Genomic DNA, 19,667 nt, shown 5'->3' on the forward strand with positions numbered 1-19,667 from the left:
TGTTTTTTGGGCGTAACGTGCAATAAACCAATCAGAGTGTCATCTTCCATTCCCTTTAAGAGCCAGTTGCTCTTGTGCCATGACGGATTTGCTTTTTACACGGCAGAATTTGGCAAGCGCAAAGACAGAACGCGTCTCTGAGATGAAACGGAGCTGCTCGTGTGTGAGCAAATAGATCATTCTGATAGATGCCATGACTATCCATTATGATATATATATATATATATATATATATATATATATATATATATATATATATATATATATATATATATATATATATATATATATAGAAATAGTAATTTCTATTAAAATGCACTTCAAGTTGCTTGCAACTTTGAAAAAGGAATTGTAATGTCAGCAGCATTTGACCTGCTTGAATTCTTTAAGTTTGTGTAAAATCTGATAATCATGTTTCTCCATCATAATTTGAGAACATTTAATTAGCCAACAAAAAAATCTTATGCAGTGCAATCCTTTAATTAGAAATTTTTGGCATGTTTGTGTGCTTCTGTGTTTAATAAGCAGCGTATACACAATTTTTTGGACACGCCCATACTAACACACTCTTTAAATAACAAAGAAAAAACATTGCTCCAGACTTTAGACCAGTTTTGAGTTGGTCTACTGCGCAGTCTATTTCCAGCTCCTTAAAATAGTATTGTGCCAGCAATGAGCCTGAACACTCTCAACAACAGCCTGAACCAACTCTTTTTTAGACCAGCACGCCCATGGGTGCAAAAATGAGCGCAAATGCATTTGCTAATTAAACAATGTGGCGCTGGACGGGAAAATGCAAACAGCGCAGGACTGAAACTTGCAAAATCACTTGCGCTGTGCCTTGATTTCCATTGCGCCGAGTTAAATATAGGGCCCATAGTGGCTTTCTCTGATGTAGATTCAACACATTTGCAAATATGATTTAAAGCTGAATATGCAACAAAACTCCATAATGTTACAATTTATTATTAGGTATTAAGACACATACATGTTTTACAAAATAGAAAGGACAGCACTTTTAGAGTTCATCCCATTATTTGATGTGAGCATAAGTATTGGAACAATTGAATTTAAGACAGATGCAAAATATTAAAAGCTAATATTTAGTTACAGATCCCTTGCATGCAATCAGAGCAGTGAGTCTGCAACCCATAGATATCACCAGACTCTTGGTCTTATGCTTTGAAATGCTTTTCTCCAGCCTTTAATGCAGCCAATTCCAACTGTTGCTTGTTTTGGGGAGTTTCTATCTTTAGTCTCCTCTTCGGCTGGTGAAATTAATGTTCAATCGGATTTAAATCTGGAGATTGATTTGAGCAATCTAAGACTTTACATTTCTTTGCCCTGATAAAGTCCTTGACTGAACTGTCAGGGTGTTTTGAGTCATTTTCCTGATCCAATATGAAGCGCTTCAAATGAGTAGGTATCATTTTCTTGAATATTGGTAGCCAAATGATTTTGTACCCTTCCAAATTCATTCGGCAACCGCCATCATACATTAAGTCATCATTCAAATGAAAAGGGTCCTGTTCTAGAGACAGCCATGCACCTACACAAGGCTTTACAGATGAGCTTATATGCTAAGGATCATTTGGATCGCATTTGGCTCCCAAACTCTAGAATAGCCTTCCTGATAATGTCCGGGTTCAGACACACTGTCTCTGTTTAAATCTAGATTTAAAACCTATCTCTTTTTGCAAACATTTGAATAATGCATCTTATAATTTGTGACTGCAGTTGTATCTGATCAAATGTGCATTCTTATTCTTTAGCTTGGGTTAAACCAGGGGTAGGCAAGTTCGGTCCTAGAGAGCAGCAGACCTGCAGAGTTCAGCTTCAACCCTAATCAAACACACCTGAACAAGCTCATCAATCCATTCAGGATTACTAAGATACAGGAAGGTGAGGTTTTTTTTTTCAGGGTTGGAGCTGAACTGTGCAGGACTGCTGCTCTCTAGGACCGAACTTGCCTACCCCTGGGTTAAACTAATTAATTTTACTTTGTTGGAACAGCAGCTATGCTAATGATGTCTCTATTTGTTTACATCCCGTGGTAACAAGGATTTACACAAGCTCCAGTCTGGATCCAGAACACCTGAGAAGAGATGACCCTCAGAGGACGTCAGATAATGCTAACCCTGAAACAACATACAGAATTAACAAATAACATTTTTCTGAAAATTCAGTCACCACTACTAAGCTACTACTAAATATTGTAGAAACTTAAATTTCTGCAGTTACTTTGCAATTATTTGTATCCTAAAAAGCAGGATTCAAATAAACTTGAATTGAATTGAATTTGCAGTTCCCTTTTTTTCTCTACACTCTTAATTTCCAATAACTTAGATAAAGGTTCATCTTTGTCTCATTGGTCCATCAACTCAGTTCCAAAACTCTACTGGCTCACATTTGTGAAGAATCTTGCCTTTCTATTTTTTGGTGCTGATCAGAGGTTTGCATCTTGCTGTGTAGTTTCTGTAATTCTGTGTCAAATTCTCCTGAAGACTGTAGACTGATAGAGCATCACCCCAGCTTTCTGGAGGTTGTTGGTGATTTTACAGACATGTATATTAGGGTTACTTTTCACAGCTTTTATGATTTGTCCGTCATCAACTACTGTTGTTTTTCTCATCCGATCAGGTCATCGTTGGTTGCCGATGTCACCTCTTGATTCACTGTATATATACATATATATATATTTTTTTTGTTGGTGTTACGTGAAGTGGCGGTGTCTGACTATGGGCGAGACATGGGAAGATGACGTCCATGTTTCAGAAAATATACTGATTTTCTGTCCACACAAAAACGCTAGGGTGGCGTTTTTTTAATTTTATTTATCCCCTCTCAGACACGGTTGGAAAAATATTGGTTTTACTTTCCCAAAATGCCGGAACCGTGTGGACGGAACGCGTATACGATACAAAATTTAAGCGTATACAAGATACGCGTCTCTGTGTAGGTTATGGCGCTGAGACGAGGTGGGGTGGATCTGCATGTCTAAGCCACTGCACGTCTGGTTTTGTGTTGGAAATTATTATACACACACCTCGCTGATCCTCTTTCCACACGAGCTTGTGTGTATGTTTGTGACCATTTTCTCAGGAATCTCTCATTCGGCACTCAGTGGGAGACACATTGGCTCAGCTGGGGGGCTTCAGTCCAATTTGCCATTGTGTATCACCATTTCTCCCTTAACACAAACATGGCGGCCCTCCAGCTATCCTCTTGGCACTAAGACTGAACCTGTGCAGGTGGCTTTGTCGCCCCAGCTACTCTGCGCATCGACAATATAGACATCTATTTGTTTTGCATCTGCAATGATTTTAAGCTTCCTTTTCTTTCTTTACTCCAGAGTCTTTTGATTATGCAAGCATGGATATTGCATTTCTTTAGGGTTGGCGTCTCTAAAACTATCGCACACCTTGAAAATCGAATTTGATGAGAATCTTTCATATCCGTTTTTTTGAAAGCCTTTTATTTTGTTCAAAGCGGGCCTGTATTTTTGTGGTAGACGTTCCAGGTTTTGTTTGAGAAAACTCATTTATGAGTTGCCGTGATTTTTGCACGCTTTCCCTAGGAGCTGGGGAATTCTGTGTATGATAGACGTCTCCAGGCCTCATCCTTAAGAAACATTACTTGTTGATATTAATATTTGGAAAATGTCCCTACTTATTCCAAAATGAACTCATAATAATCCAAATCTCATGCATCAAGCAAGGTTTTTTTTGGAGCTAGAACTGGGCTACAGATCATCTGATATCACTTACAGTAAGTTAAGGATATTTCCCACTGAATTCAACCCAACTGGAATACAGTGTAGGAGAAACAGGCCAGTGGAAGGTCACTGTTGTCCAGGGCTTTGTCCCTAATTGAATCTGCTGTCCCCCTAATGATAACTTCATTTCCAAAGCCTTGTGTGATTTTTCTCTGTGAAAGGGCAGCTTGTGTGCGCCCTGCCACCACGCATAATACCGTGACAGAGAGAGCAGCCGAAATATAGGCAATGAATTGAAACTTCCCGAATTGGATTAAAGTCCCCATGGTGCTGAATGCTAGTCCTCAGATGATCTGGAATATAATTCGAGACCTGCCGTTTATGTTGGAAACTGGCAAATACGATGTTTTCCGCACTTGAAACCAGAGCACGTAGGTGAACTTGTATTTAATGAGCCTCTCCATAAACAACCCATTTATGCTCTAAACAGCTCAGTGTAGCACAAATGCATTTTGCTAATTTACTTAACCAAACCCAAACACAATTATGCATAACTGAAGGAAATTGGCATAGAAACAATTTTCAGTCAGAAACTCCAGATAAATTACACAGTTAGTACAAAGAAGTGGCAAGTAACACATTGAATTGAGCATTACATTTTGAAGTAGAAAGAAGACATGGACTTCTTTGTTTGATTCACAACTTTGATTTCTCTTAACAGTGAAGATTTTGTGCAAAGGAAAGTGAATATAGTGAATGAATTTTATGAACTATAGGCCTATGATTTCACAATTTTAAAAAACGAAAATGTATTGTTTACAAACATCATTTATTGCATTCAGTTTTAATAAATAGTTAAACTAAATCATCTTAATTAGTGTCAGCATGTATTCATATGTAAAAAAGGGGATTAATAAAATTCACTCAGAAATTGATAGTAAATTTCACAGTTCCAATAGTGCAGAAATAGTACTTTCTTGTAAAATGCACTTCAAGTTGCTTGCAACTTTGAAAAATGAATTGTAATGTCAGCAGCATTTGACCTGCTTGAATTCTTTAAGTTTGTGTAAAATCTGATAATCATGTTTCTCCATCATAATTTGAGAACAATCCAAAAAGCATCTTGAGCTTCAGTGGAAGAACATCTTAGCATCTGTACAAACAGTTGCACATTTGCTTAAAAATAGTATGCAATGTTAAACATTTCTTCCGAATAGTAGATCATAACCTATTGTTTGTTTAAGAAAGAAAATTCCTCTCTGTATACACTTTTTTTTTTGATTTTTGAAACCTAATGTATGTAATGTATGTATTGTGGGGAAGTCGTGGCCTAGTGGTTAGAGTTTGATTCCTAACTGTAGGGTTGTTGGTTCGAGTCTCGGGCCAGCAATACCACAATTTAGATGCCCTTGAGCAAGGCACTGAACCCCCAACTGCTCCCCGGGCGCCGCAGCATAAATGGCTGCCCATTGCTCCGGGTGTGTGTTCACGGCGTGTATGTGTGTGTGTTTACTGCAGTGTGTGTGTGCACTTTGGATGGGTTAAATGCAGAGCACGAATTCTGAGTATGGGTCACCATACTTGGCTGAATGTCACGTCACTTTCACTTTAATGTAACAAGTATCCAATTCACATTCACAACACAACTGTCCTTCAGAGGTCTTGTGTTGAGTTCTTAAAGCCATGTAACTTCAGCGTTATGTTTTTAAGCAGTTTTAGATACTGCTGACATGTCGGTGCTTGAGTGACAGCTGTGCTCCTCAGCAGTCCTCCGGCAGATTCGTCTGGCCGGCCCATGCAAAGGCTAACTTTACAATGAGATGCACCCATTCATTCACTCCCTCCCCCCATTACTAGTCCAGTCTTTTCTCCAGCCACCCCCCGTTTCCCTTGTCGAAGCTCTCCTTTGTTGACACCCATCACGTATCAATGGTCCTTTGTGTGCAGGAGAGTTTTCACTTTAGCAAATCTGATTAAAGGGACCTCAGTCCTGTCTACATGCCAGAGCTTTGATGACAGTGTCACTGCAGGAGAAAAGGAATATTCCAGCTAACCCCCGTGTCACCATTAATCACATAATCAATCCAATTTAGCCCCGCCGCAGTGTCACTTTCACAGTCTGTTAATGCTAACTGTAAGTAAGAGGGCCTCCTTTCTTGGGAAAAAACTCTTCAAGGACATGTTTTCGTGAATTCAGGGGGGTAGAAACTCCACAGTTGGTCCACAGTAGGTTGTGCTAAATGGTTAGTAATTTAATGATGTTAAACGATAGTACTGACGTTTGAAGGGCATCAAAGCCCCCCCTCCCCCACCCCAAGGGCCTACTGACTTCCCGCTGTCCCCTGTCACTGTGATTTTTGAAAATAATATTCTGGGTTGAATACTCAACCTCTAGCAACAGTATCTGTGGTATGCTGTCAATTACCATTGAAAATAACTTTGACTCATTCCTTTATAAAACAAACAAAACAATCTTGTTTAAAGTAATGCACTTACAATTGCCGGAGGGTTTAAAAGCAGAAATGTGAAGCCAGTATTTTCATTTAAAGCACTTACATGAATAATTCAGTAAAATTGGCTAGTATTTGCACTAAATTGTTATTTTTTGAGCTGGAATACTTTTTTTTTTTTTTTTTTTGTGGTTATGTATTACCAAAGAATGCACTGATATTGACATTCTTGCTGATAGCAATAGGCTGATAATTATTTCACATTATTTACTATATAAAAATTTTACCAGTCATTTTAAATGCTTTAAATTATTTTACATAAAACAAAATTAGAATGTAAAATGTGAAAATGTACATTCATTTTGAGAGTTGCTAAAGAGCATTTAACAATAATTGTTAAAAAATAACTTAAAGTGAGTGCTAGATGACAACAAAGGTAGTCAAAAATACAGGAAATTAGGATGCACAACTTAAAAATGATATTGACAGATATGAAAAAAAAAATACTATATTGTATGATAACGGATATGTTACTGAAATGTTACTAAACATTTGCTGATTGTGCGATCACTCTATAATATTCCAATGTAAGTGCATAACAGGACACAACTTTTAAATTGCTTTTCAAACTAAGGGATGAATTCTAATTAAATTTGAAAATTGCTATGACATTCCGTCTACAGAATTTAACCTCAACCTGAAATATTCCTTAAAGTGAGTTCTAGGAGTTTGACACAGACATCTATATCTTCCACTATCATAATTCTATAAATTTGTCCTCTGGTGGCGTCTGAGGCTTACCACAATTCTGCTACAATAGATGCCGCTAAAGCCAGCATTTCAACCATCACATGCAGTTTCCCCATTTTTGATACAGCCACTGATTTTTTCCCCTCACACTTTATTATATTTTGAAATTTCTTGGTCAGAATAGCATACTTTGTACATGGTATGCATGTTTTCTGTATGAATAACCAAATGGCCTATTACATAAATGTGCAGTAGGCAAAGAAGCACATTGCACTAGGATCTGTTTCCCGCAATGCCTTGAAGTAACGACACAATTATTCAAGCAAAAACTCAAGCAGTTTGTTTATTCATGGCCATTTAATCGTAGCTCTAATGAATGGGAATTTTACTGTTGTGCTCTGTGAGGTCATGTGACAACAATGTAATGTATATTTATTAATCCATAATACACACTGTCTCACATACTGTTTTAAGAGTAAGTATAGCGCATATTCAGTGCAGTGAGAAGCATGCTAATATTGCATTCTGATCAAATCTCCTTCTCCTTCACTCTCTCTCTTCTTTGTTCTCGGCGACACACATAGTTCCTGTAATTGGGTGTTACAGCCAGACGCAGCTTGTGGACAATAGGAATTCATTTGCAGTCAGTTTATTTGTTGCAATCACGCACCTGGTCCTCAAAAGCGGGTTCATGTCTGAATACGCGTACTCAACCTTGTGTGATCAGCCGCCCGAACAGACACACTGCGTCTGCCAAAAACTAGTCTCGGGGCACATCTGTCCCTTCCCTTTGAAGACGGTTTTGGCAGTGTTTGGGTGGTAGTCCCTGATGGGGTTGAAGTACACTTCCTCCTCACGCTTTAAAAGCAAGCAAGCAAGCAAACAAACAAACAAACAAACAGACAGACAGGTACTCTGACTTTACTTGTCCAGGTAAGACAAATAAGGTCATGTGCTAAACGGATCATTACCACAATGTTCTTTAAATGGTACAATTCAAGTATTTGGTTTTGATCACTTCAAGAAAAAGATTAGGTAATATGCACGCTGAGATCTCTGTGGAGATTTGACTGCCCTTATTCCCTTTTTTAAAGGTTAACTGCGTCTATAATTGTTTTGAATCTACATACCGCTGCCTGCTTCCATGTCAGCGCGCTAGACACATTAATTGACTTTAATGCACTTAGAAGCACGTCAAGGCCGTCATCATTGCATCAACTCGAACATTTTATTTCCTGACTTCAGGTGTGCTGTTACTTTCCGCCCGCATGAACGCACGTCACTTCCCTGCGAGTTTGAATGGCATTAAACAGACTCACGAATGCCATGTAAATCCATCACAGAGAGCTCAGGTGCCTTGCATGCTCAGAACCGATGCATATATCATTCACCACTCACATATGAAAGCTCATTTGTCTTATGAACCCCGTGACTCAGCAGTTGCTGGGGCTGTTTCATGAATCCCATTTTAAATCGGGTGATTAAAATGCAGTATTCCGTGCAACAGCTTCAAACGGAAGACAAGTCGAAAAGAACAGAGGGTCAGTACTATCCAAAACTGATCTGTCATCCTCTCCCTCTCCTGAAGTCCACCTCCTTCTTCCTGTTGCTATAGCAACCATTCGACAAGGACAGGAGCATTGTAAAACACGGCCCTCGGAGAACAATCAATCATCACATTCCTCACCATGCTTCTTAATTGCTTTTTGGATCATCCTCAAAAACATTTAACCCTGGGTTAGGGTCGACTCTACTCATTTGTGCCACTGATTCATTTTAACACCGTCTTTGCTGTATACAAGAGCCCTTTAAAATAGCCAACGTTCTTGATTATATTTTAGTGGAATTTCACTGCAATTTTATAAAGACCCGATTTACATTACGTCCATGAATCTAGAGAGAACAAGTGCATAATGCTGCTATTAAAGGTGGCTGTTCAAAACCTAGGGAGCTGCCTATGGAGGCAGCATTTTGAAACCCGAAGCATCCACTTTTTCCTAAATGCGGAAGTCTCGCCTTACTCTTACTGGAAAACTGTTTAACATTTCCTGATTTTTAGTCAGAGCATAATGTAAACCTACGAAACTGGCGAAAAAAAAGCCTATGTTCGTTAGCGCTGACACTTTACATTTTCACAATGACGGTACTTTGGCATTGCCTCGTCTGTCAAAGTTTAATGAGTGGGTAGATGACATATAGAGGCCTGAGGTTAACTACATAGATTACAGGTGGGCGTTCATATTCTACATACAGCTCCGGATCACTGTGAAGTTTTGAGGACTTTTCTCCCATTGGTCTTTGGCATAGAATGCAATGCAGACAGTTAATTCAGTTGCTTTTTTACTCAGTATAAACATTTGTTCCTGAGGAGACTGAAAAGCACAATTCATCTGAAGTAAGGATCCGTCATGGCGAAATTCATTGGTTGAATACCTCAGTTTTTACATGTATGCTAGGATGTGCGTATGGTGCATGAGACTCGAATTTTGTTGTGAGCAGAGTATGTGGAAAAAAGAAATGGATGTGACTGACAATAACAAAAGACCAGCAATAAGAATAGACATCTGCGTTGATAAACACCTGTGTGAGTGGATAAAGAGATTGACGCAACTTTATTTTAAACAAGTACAAAGAAAATTTTTTTGCTCACAATTTTGGGACATAAATGGAGCAGAAATGGTACAAGGATGACATTTTCTAATTAATAATAGAAGTATACTTTGAAAGGCATGTTAAAAACACACACATGATGTGTATATAACAAGAAGACTGTCTTGGTGGCCCACACATGACGTGTAAAAAAAAAAAAAAGAAAGAAATTGTTCCCACAATTAACTGCATTCTACAAACTAAAAGATAATAAATATGTGTATGTACTGAAGAGTATAAATTAAAAGTAATTTATTTTCTTCTCAATAATATCTATATATATTTTTGTGCTTATTAAGGAATCACAACATTAGCTTAGCAACATGCTAAAGTCAAATTCTACTTAAATCACTAATCATATCCTCCATGTTAAATGCTATTTGTGTGGCTGTCTATATAGGGTTTTCTAAATGAGCCACTTCCCTGACGCTCAGGATGCTGCCTATAAGGGCAGCCCAAAGGTTTTGGAACAAAGCCTATATGCAGCATTCATATATCACAGCGTACTCTATTATAGACCATTCTTGCAACTGCCAGAAAACAAACTAAGGCAGGAGCGGTTGCTATTTATATCTCTGCTGAAGGCGAGGATAGGAGCACAAATGGAAGGTGGGGGAGGGACAAGGGTCATTGGCATGACTTCATCGAAAGGGAGTATCTGGTCCATCTCTGTCTGGATGATTCAGGTGGCAAATGTCAGTTGCAGCTCGGATGGAAACAATAAGGCAAAAAGAGAAATGAGGAGGAAGAAAATGCAGTGGGCGGAGGAGGGAAACTCAAAAGGAAGTGGTGCAGATTTTCCACCAATGTCCTGAGGGCCATTCTTTTTTTTTAAATTGATACGAATTGAGCAGGGTGGTCCCTGTTACCTGCTGTGCCTATTAGGTCACTGAAAAGAACCCTCTGTGCTTTCTACAGGCCTGTATCCTTACTGTATGTTGACATCAAGGATAATGTATGAGCTTCCAACTGGTTCTTTATTCCTGCTTCTCTTTGCCTCTCTCTTTTGGTTTGCAATCTGGCTTTGCTGGCAGGAACACCATTGGGGGGTCCCGGACCTCCGCAATCCCATCGGCAAACAGAGGGACTCTAATCTGTGCTTTGTGCTTTCCAAAATTCGCCTGAGCTGTAGTGTGGTAAGAAAGTTTTTATCTGGCTCCTGAAGCCCCTCTAATATAGCACTTAAAAGTCCATACTGAGGGATGTCACCCTTCTGAGGTGAAAGTCACTCAGTCATTCAGGCGGGTGAAAGTGAAAGGCTGCAGAGCTTCACTTGGTGTTTAAGTCAAAGTGCCCTATAAATATAAATGACAGGCATTAAATGTGCCTTTAAAGGCTGGTCTCAGGTCAGCTCCCCCTTTGCCCCCAAGACTCAAACATAGCAGCTTTAGGTGAGCTTGACGTTCACACTAATAGTCGAAGGTTGAGACTTCATGTGGGGATTGCACAGGCTCGGTTTCATTAAGAGTGTTATCGGAGCTTTACTGAAATGTAAATCAGAATGAATGCTATTTACATTCTTCACACACATTCCTGGTCTTATTCTTAGGATTCTTCGCACATGTAATTCTAAAGAAAAACAACAGTTTGTCTTTGTATTCTTTCATCAAAATGGAGGCTCCTCCTCTCAAACAACTTTCATTTATAGCTGATGTCATCAAGACTATATGTGGGCAGGGAAAATAATGTTAACCAATGATCAAATCGATATTGCCAAAAAAAATAATTGAGTAATTATTTGTGACTAGTGTTGTAATTTTTATTTAATGACTGTTAAGGTTAATGCTGTTACAGTAATATTACCAAATAATGATTTTTAAGAAACAATGGGTAGTATTGATATATGTCGAGATGTTCTTGAGGGTGAAACTGAACAAAAATACTCCTCAAAAGTGGGTACCAGTTTCAAGAGGGGTGTTTCCCCCCACAATCGATTATGAACTACGTACAGCCACAAAAGACTTCCCACACACTAGCCACTGAACTAACATGAAAGCATTATGGAAAGCGTTTTGAGAAAGGGCACCAAAACAATGGATTCAAACTTCAATATGTTGTTGCAAAACACTGTTTTCTTTCTTATCCTTTACTTTTGCTGCCTTTCCCACTCACTATTTTTGGCCCATTATTTTTTGAGTGGAAAAGCGCAGCTTGGTTCCCAATTGGGCTCCGGCTCTGGCACCAGTCCCAGTGGGAAAGCGGTATATGTAGTCTCCTTTACATGGGGGACAGGAAACAACCATGCAATTCTTGTGTCTGGTTATTAAACAAACAAGAACAAACCAACAGTGCATTCATATCTACACCTCCGCCTGTTTCTGCACTCTCTTGTCATGTAGACGCTGAATAAACACTTGTGAAGGAGCATGAATGTGAGTAGATGCTGTGATGGTGTCACAGTGATGCTCCAGCGTGTATGTGGGAGGATATCAATGGGGCAGAACAGTCTCTAAGAAAGATCATCTAATCCACGAAGAGGTGTGAAGCTACAGAAAATTACGCAGCACCAGTGAAGCAGTGCACAGAATTGTAATTAGCAGTACTTGCTAGGTTAAAGCCATTGCAGTTATTAGGCATGTTCATTGTAAACCTCAATCCACACTCTTTGTGTTAAAGATGCATTATGCCTCAATTCATGAGGTTTGTTCTCAACATAATGACAATGACTCAGAACACCTGAAAAACTGCATAGCAACATCACCCGGAATACTTTAACATCATGGCAGCTTGTTTTCCTGCACTGCAAGCAGCAAACACATTTTCTTCAGAAAATCAAAAAAGTCTAGTTGTCATCATTGTAAAACCCATGGAAATCGAAAGAGGTCAGCACATCTGAAGTGATAAACATACTGTGAGCTGTTTTCCATCCCGTATACATTCAGAATCTGCCATGTCCATCTAATTGGAATTTCGAGCCTGAGCCGACAGTCAACAAGCACGTCTTGACAGCTTCCACTTACAGACGCACCAAGAGAACGGTAGTTATACATTCGATGCAACTTCTGCAGCATGCCGTGATGTGTCTCTGACAACCCCCCGAGTCTTCAGCGCGCAGTTACACTCCACCATTCACTCTTGTTTGTTATCTTTCTCTCATACAACACAGATGCTAACACACTCTTGGGCCGTCTGTCTGAGTCTTCCTTGTCCTCACACAAACTCACACACACTGTTCCAAAACCATGGAGGCAGCATTCTAAGACATGATGGGCACACTCCTGATGTGAAGGCTGTTCCAAACCTTAATTCTAATCTTAATTATGTCGCCTCATTAGATATCTAATTCAGGCTAAATTCTAAAGCAGCATCACATGTATTCTTCACAGAGACAGCAATCCCAGAATGCACTTCAACAAGCATAGTGAAAAATAACACCAGTAATGTGGATGAAATGAGAAGCATGTAGATTATAAATACTGAAAAGTATTTAATAATATTTCAGAATAATTTAAAATTACTCACATCATGCAGAGCAAAAGTAGAGTTTACGACGAAAAAAAGAGGTCACCTGTGAGGTTACGACTTTTTAGCTTAGCAACATGCTAACATAAAACTATTAAAATCAGAGAAAACCTTAGATTCCTTTTTGGAATGTTGTTTGTTGCTGCCTATGTAGAGTGTTTGGCATAGGTCACTTGGGAAGGAGGTTGTGACTTTCAGGGTGTTTAGTTTAGCAACAAGCTAACATGCAAGCATTAAAATAATTGATTGCATTTGAAGCAGTAAGTTTCACATCCAATCACAGTAATCATCTTAACAAATAAATCAGAAAATACACTGACAATCTAGTGAAATTCTTACAGTTGTGGTCTTGACTTGTCTTTAAATATAATCTTTAGTCCTTTTAGTCTGAGACCAACTCAAGACACAGCACAATTACAGTCAAGACAAGACCAAGAGCTTCAAATATGGTCTATAGAATGGACTTAAGACCAAGACCACCAGTCTCAAGTACTACAACACTATTATATTCTCTTATTGGTGATAGGCCAGACATCAACCTAACCTCAGGCTCTTCTCTTCAGCACAATGGTAACCCAAATACTTTTAAATTCCAAAATAACAGAACATTAAACACTTACAGATCTCCCCCTGTAATAATCTTGAGCAAAAACAAATGAAATAACACTTAATTTCAAGATTTACTCTGCTTTAACAGTCAGAAGCAAAGCATGCTGGGATCAATACATCTGCTGTGACTCATTCTGTGATTGTGTTTATGCATGTTTGTACATTCATTCACATTTACAGTATATGTGAAAATGTACAGTATTTGTAATACATGGGCACAAGAAAGGATACATCTTTATGAATATTACGTATTAATATTCATGTAATCCTGTTTTTGTCTTCATTTCTAAATATTTTTATACTGTATCAATATACAGCTATACATTGCCAATGCATATATTGCTTTATACTGAAAAATATAAGCACTGGTTTCCCATATACTTTGCTGTATATTCCCATATATTTTTATTCCATAAGGATATGATTTTCAGGGTGTTTAGCTTAGCAGCATACTAACAAACAACCATTAAAATTGGAGGAAACTGACATGCTTGTGTGGAATATATATATATATATATATATATATATATATATATATATATATATATATATATATATATATATATATATATATATATATATATATTTAATTAATTTATTTTTTTGCAGCATATTGCTGCCTATATAGACAGTATTCTAATGGTCACTTGTGAGACTATGACTTTCATGGTTTTTAGCTTAGCAACATGCTAACATACAACCATTTAAAATTTAGATTTCTTTGTGTTGGGCTATTTGTTTGCAGCCTTGCTGTCTTTTTAGTAGCTGTGATGAAGGTTATGACTTTCACAGTTATTAGCTTAGCAATTTTAACATATAAGCATGAAAATCTGAGAACAACTGAGCCTCCTGTGTGAAATACTATTTGTTTTTAGCATATATAGATTGGCTGTCTGAGTTGTAGATAGTATCAGAAAACCATTCAAATCAGGAAAATTGAGGCTCCTGCATGGAATGCTATCTGTTTGTAGCATATGTAGAGATGCTGCCTACATAGAGTGTTCTGCAGTGGTCACTTATGAGGTTTAATTTGCGTCAAGATGCTTATGTAGGAAGTAGATAGTAAGGCAGCTCACTAGGTTTTGGAACAAAGCTTCTGTATTTCCACCACCCACACTAACACTCTCCCTTCGTCTTTCACAGATACTCACAAACAAAAACACACAACCTCCCACACACACAACACTCCACCATCTCAACGAGAGTTCACACGTTGTGATTATTACTGCACTTTTGGCCCGAACAGTCCCTTTCTCCTGATGAGGCATGAGCAAAGGCAGATATGTGGATCTGAACCTCAGGGCGAAAAACTCTGCTAGTAAAAGAGCCTGATGTGCAACCAATTCTGCTTCCAAGCTGTTCTCTCCGATCTGCAGGCTTGCACAGAGCGGCCGGCGTAATTGGAAAGATCAAACGTGCTTTTGTGCAGCGCGGGGGAATGCAGAGCTTTGGCGCAGAGGGAGATCTGACTTGGGAAATCAGGGAGATACACAAGAGATGGAGAATCTCTGATCAGACTGACAAACCGCCTTCCAAGTCTGCTCGTAAAGAAATAAGCGCCGGCAATTTGGGGGGATTATACTTTATTATATATCAGGAAAAGTTGTGGGTAATTGTTGGACGTCGATGCGCACATGGAATGGTGTTATGTTGGCAGTACTCTGGAATCTTGAAATTAACTTGTCAAACTCATAAGGTTATGTGTTCAAATGTTGAATAGCAATTGAAATATTAATATATCATAATTTTTATTATTAATTTAATTAAAAATTATAATGATATGAAATATATGTATTAAATAAACCATATATACAACACACACACACATTATTTATATATATATATATATATATATATATATATATATATATATATATATATATATATATATATATATATATATATATATATACACACACACACACACACACACACACACATTATTTTATTAATATTTATTATATTCTATTATTATTATTTTACATAATATACTATTTCATTAATATTTCATATTAATTGATAATTAATAGTAATACATATTTAAATGCATTTTTTAATATCATAATATTATTTTATAGAGCTAAAAACATCTGTGCAGGGAGTCCTATGATTTGATAAATAATTTTTGAACCATATGAAAAATTATTCACTAAAATGAACCCGGCACTTCCTACTGCTTCATATGAGAGGGCAAATATTTTAAGGGAAATGTATGTATGTATAATGTAATTGGATTATTGCTTATTATTGCAGGTACAGTACAATAGAGTGTGATACAAAAACCAGCAATGTAGCGTTTTGTTGCAGTATGAACTGAATAAAGTAGTTTGGAACATTTCATGTGGGTGTCATGGGGCGGGGAACTCAGCCATTATAATCATGTCAATGACTCTTCAGTACTTATGAGGCATTTATTTACACAGTTATGCATATTTGAACAGACTGAATTAAAATAAGTGGAATATTCATCAAACAACAGCTCTTGAGTCAAACTGTCGTCGTCTCACCTCTCGGATAGGTTTGAGTTTGGAATATGGCATGCATGTAAAGCTGTAGAGCTTGACTGGCTCTCTCAAGCACACATGAGCATACTGTACACACACACACACACACACACAGAGCGCAATTCCCCCTCGCTCACAGGCAGGGGAAATGGGAGTTCTTAAATCCCAGTCCAAAGTCCTCCATGTGGAGAAACCTCTCATGAGCATTTCATGGAAGACAAAATACAACAGAGGTAAATAAAACACTTTTCTTGAATCAAAACAGTCCTGCTTTTTTAAAGTCAACTCAGCCTTAAAGGACTTTCCATTCTTTGAAAAAGTCCTGTTCTCTTTCTGAAAGTTTCAGTTTGAGTCCATCCTGGCTAGTTTGAAACTTTCATGTGTCCCGCTCCTCTCTTCCTTTCTTCAATATGAAGAAAAGATCAGAAGAAACAAATCTTTGAGGGAAAAAGAGCGGCAAAATATCCTCAAGCCAACATCAAACAGCCGGGCTTACATTTATTACATTTTTAAACATTATTACAGTTAGCTTATAATTTTCGAGTCTGTCTCAATGTTTGTGGCCTCGGCAAATGAGAGGAAGAATGGAAGGGATTGGAGTTACGGAAGAGAGTGATCGCTTTTTGCCATTAGAGGAACACATGCACACATGCAAACTGAACCTGAGAAGTTTGAAACGTTGTCAATTTAATCCATGTGATGAAAATTCAGTGTAAACATGAGAAAGTCATGATGGAAGGGAGAGAAAGAACAAAGACGATTGCCTGTGGCTCCATCATACAGAATTCCAATTAAAATGTGCTCTGTTTTCCCAGCACTCCCCAGGTGCCCCATACACAGGCTTCCTGTCAGGCCCATACAGTTTTCCATTGGACACGCTGTAGTTTTCCACAGGCTCCTTGGAAGGGGTGCGACACTGTCCCAAATTGTATAAGTTTTTTCCATTGGCTCTTCAAGCAATAGTTGCCTCCAGTAATTTTCCATTTTATGGATTGTCCCAGTCAGGTTTACTCTTCAAATGGGAATTTGTTGCTAGCCTGGAGGCTCAGCAGGTGTGTTTTTTTTTTAATCAGTCAAACCCGTATGGGCAGAGTTTGGCTCATTTGTTCTTTCATGTCTTGTGCATCTCCTATACTCTTCTTTTGATGGCCCGGCAGGGTCCCGCCAACTCGACAGAGATCACTATAGAGAGGGAAATGCAAAATACAAAAGTCAGCATTTGCAGGAAACACTGACATATAACAGAACTGAGTATTTTCATTTTAAGGCATAGTTATTTCATGTGAAAAATGCATTCAAATTGGTCACATACCTCACCAAAATTTTAATTAGAATCCATCCATCCATCTAATTCTCTCTCTCTATACACCCACCCATCCATCCACCTACCTACCTACCTACCTACCTAATTCTCTCTCTCTCTCTCTCCATCCATCCATCCATCCATAGTTAACCATTTTGGGGGTAAACTATTCCTTCAATTTCCAATAAAAATAGGCCAAATGTGTACACTCTCATTCAAATGAGAACAGTAATCACACACTCAGACACACAGCTGTCTCTGGAGATTGGATCTTGGCATGTCAACAGCCTGGCCAGGGATGCTCGTGCATACAGATGGAAACATAAATGAATCATATACAGGCCATCAGCATGCAGCGTCACGCGGAGACATGAAGCACCCTCACACGTACCAGTACACACTCCACCGTCAGGCACGGGGCTCCACTGCCAGCACATTAAAAAGCTCATTAGCCGACTAATTAAAGTCATTGCTCTCTTTTAGCATCTCCTCCATCTCCCTTATTAAGCTCTCTCCGCCACCTCCACCAGCCCTAGTCTGAACCGAACCAGCTTTCCCAGTGAGCAGACACAGCAGCCAGTGAAGAGGAAAGGGCACTGCACTGTGTGTAAGTCAGCCGTTACTCTGTTCCCAAGACGGTGCGGTTCAAAGCGCTGGAGGCGAGAGCAGCGCGTTTACAAACACAAGTGAAATGAGCGTGCTTTTTTTGACTAAGTCAGACTCAGCACTGCTATGGATTGCATTTATTTGCTGGATAATTAATGTGGTTGAAACTGCGTTGGGTGGGGGGGGAAAGCCTCTCACCGTAAAGAATGATTTGCATAGGGGGGCACAGGGAGGGGTAGGCTTATCGTGATAGGTATTTTGCTGCACGTTCAGTTTAAAAATCCAGCTTGTGCTTTACCCGTAGGAAAGATAGATCTCTTTTTAATATCTAAATTGTTTCTCCTAGACTGCAATGTGACAGAATGAAGAGCAAAGTCTCCTAATTATCAGTTGATTCTCCCTAGTAATCTCACATCCCTTTACATATAGATCTCAGTAATGTCACAAACTGTGCATTAAACGTTTAACTCTATGTCCTAACAATATGCCACAATTTGTTTCTTCTAGTAAAACAAAGGTATTTGTAAGTTGATATCTCACAATTGCAATTTTATTTAGAGCAACAAATGTGACTTTCTTTAAATTAAATTGTATATTGCACAAAAAAAAAAACAGCTTCAATTAAACCAAATCTCACCAAGGTTTTTTTTTTTTTTTTTTTTTTTTAATGTGACTCTTGCAAATGGGAGTTTGTTTTGCATAATTGCGACTATATCCCGCAATGTTATATGTCGCAGTTGCGTATATATCTTGTAACTGTCATTTTAAATCTCACAATCTGACTTTATCTTGCAACTGTGACTTTGTTTCTCATAATTATGACTTTTTATCCCAAAACGCGACGTTATATTGCACAAAGTAAATGTCAACCTCAACTTATTGTTTCTTGTAACTGTGACTTTATGTCTCATAATGTGACTTTAAATATTGCAATTGCAACTTTATTATTTGTATTTTCCACTTTATATTTTGCAAAGTGAGTGCATCATGTAATTGTAAACTTGTTTCTGACTAATTGGGTTTATTTCTCACGAAGAGGAATAATCAGAGGATGGGTACATGGTGGTTATAAAGGGATGGACATGGTCAGCAACAATACTCAGGTAGGCCGTGGCATTTAAACGATGCCCAATTGGCACTAAGGGGCCTAAAGTGTGCCAAGAAAACATCCCCCACACCATAACACCACCACCACCAGCCTCCACAGTGGTAACAAGGAATGGTGGATCCATGTTCTCATTCTGTTTACGCCAAATTCTGACTGTACCATCTGAATGTCTCTTTTTCCTATTTGTAGTTGAGATGAGTGGTACCCGGTGGGGTCTTCTGCTGTTGTAGCCCATCCGCCTCAAGGTTGTGCGTGTTGTGGCTTCACAAATGCTTTGCTGCATACCTTGGTTGTAACGAGTGGTTATTTCAGTCAAAGTTGCTCTTCTATCAGCTTGAATCAGTCGGCCCATTCTCTTCTGACCTCTAGCATCAACAAGGCATTTTCGCCCACAGGACTGCTGTATACTGGATGTTTTTCCCTTTTCACACCATTCTTTGTAAACCCTAGAAATGGTTGTGCATGAAAATCCCAGTAACTGAGCAGATTGTGAAATACTCAGACCGGCCCG

At 38.6% G+C, this 19,667-nt stretch overlaps 1 protein-coding gene across 1 annotated transcript in view; it reads right to left on the reverse strand.

The window, feature by feature from the left end:
* Window positions 1–16,032: 16,032 nt before the first annotated feature.
* LOC128025712 (ephrin type-B receptor 3) overlaps window positions 16,033–19,667 on the reverse strand; it is a 33,185-nt gene continuing 29,550 nt past the window's right edge. Inside the window, exon 16 of the mRNA XM_052612231.1 lies at window positions 16,033–17,321. Within this exon, the coding sequence (XP_052468191.1) occupies window positions 17,213–17,321 (109 nt within the window). The 3' untranslated portion in view covers window positions 16,033–17,212. The remainder of the gene's footprint in view (window positions 17,322–19,667) is intronic.

Source organism: Carassius gibelio, chromosome A2 (assembly GCF_023724105.1).
Source record: "Carassius gibelio isolate Cgi1373 ecotype wild population from Czech Republic chromosome A2, carGib1.2-hapl.c, whole genome shotgun sequence".
NCBI lineage: Eukaryota > Metazoa > Chordata > Actinopteri > Cypriniformes > Cyprinidae > Carassius > Carassius gibelio.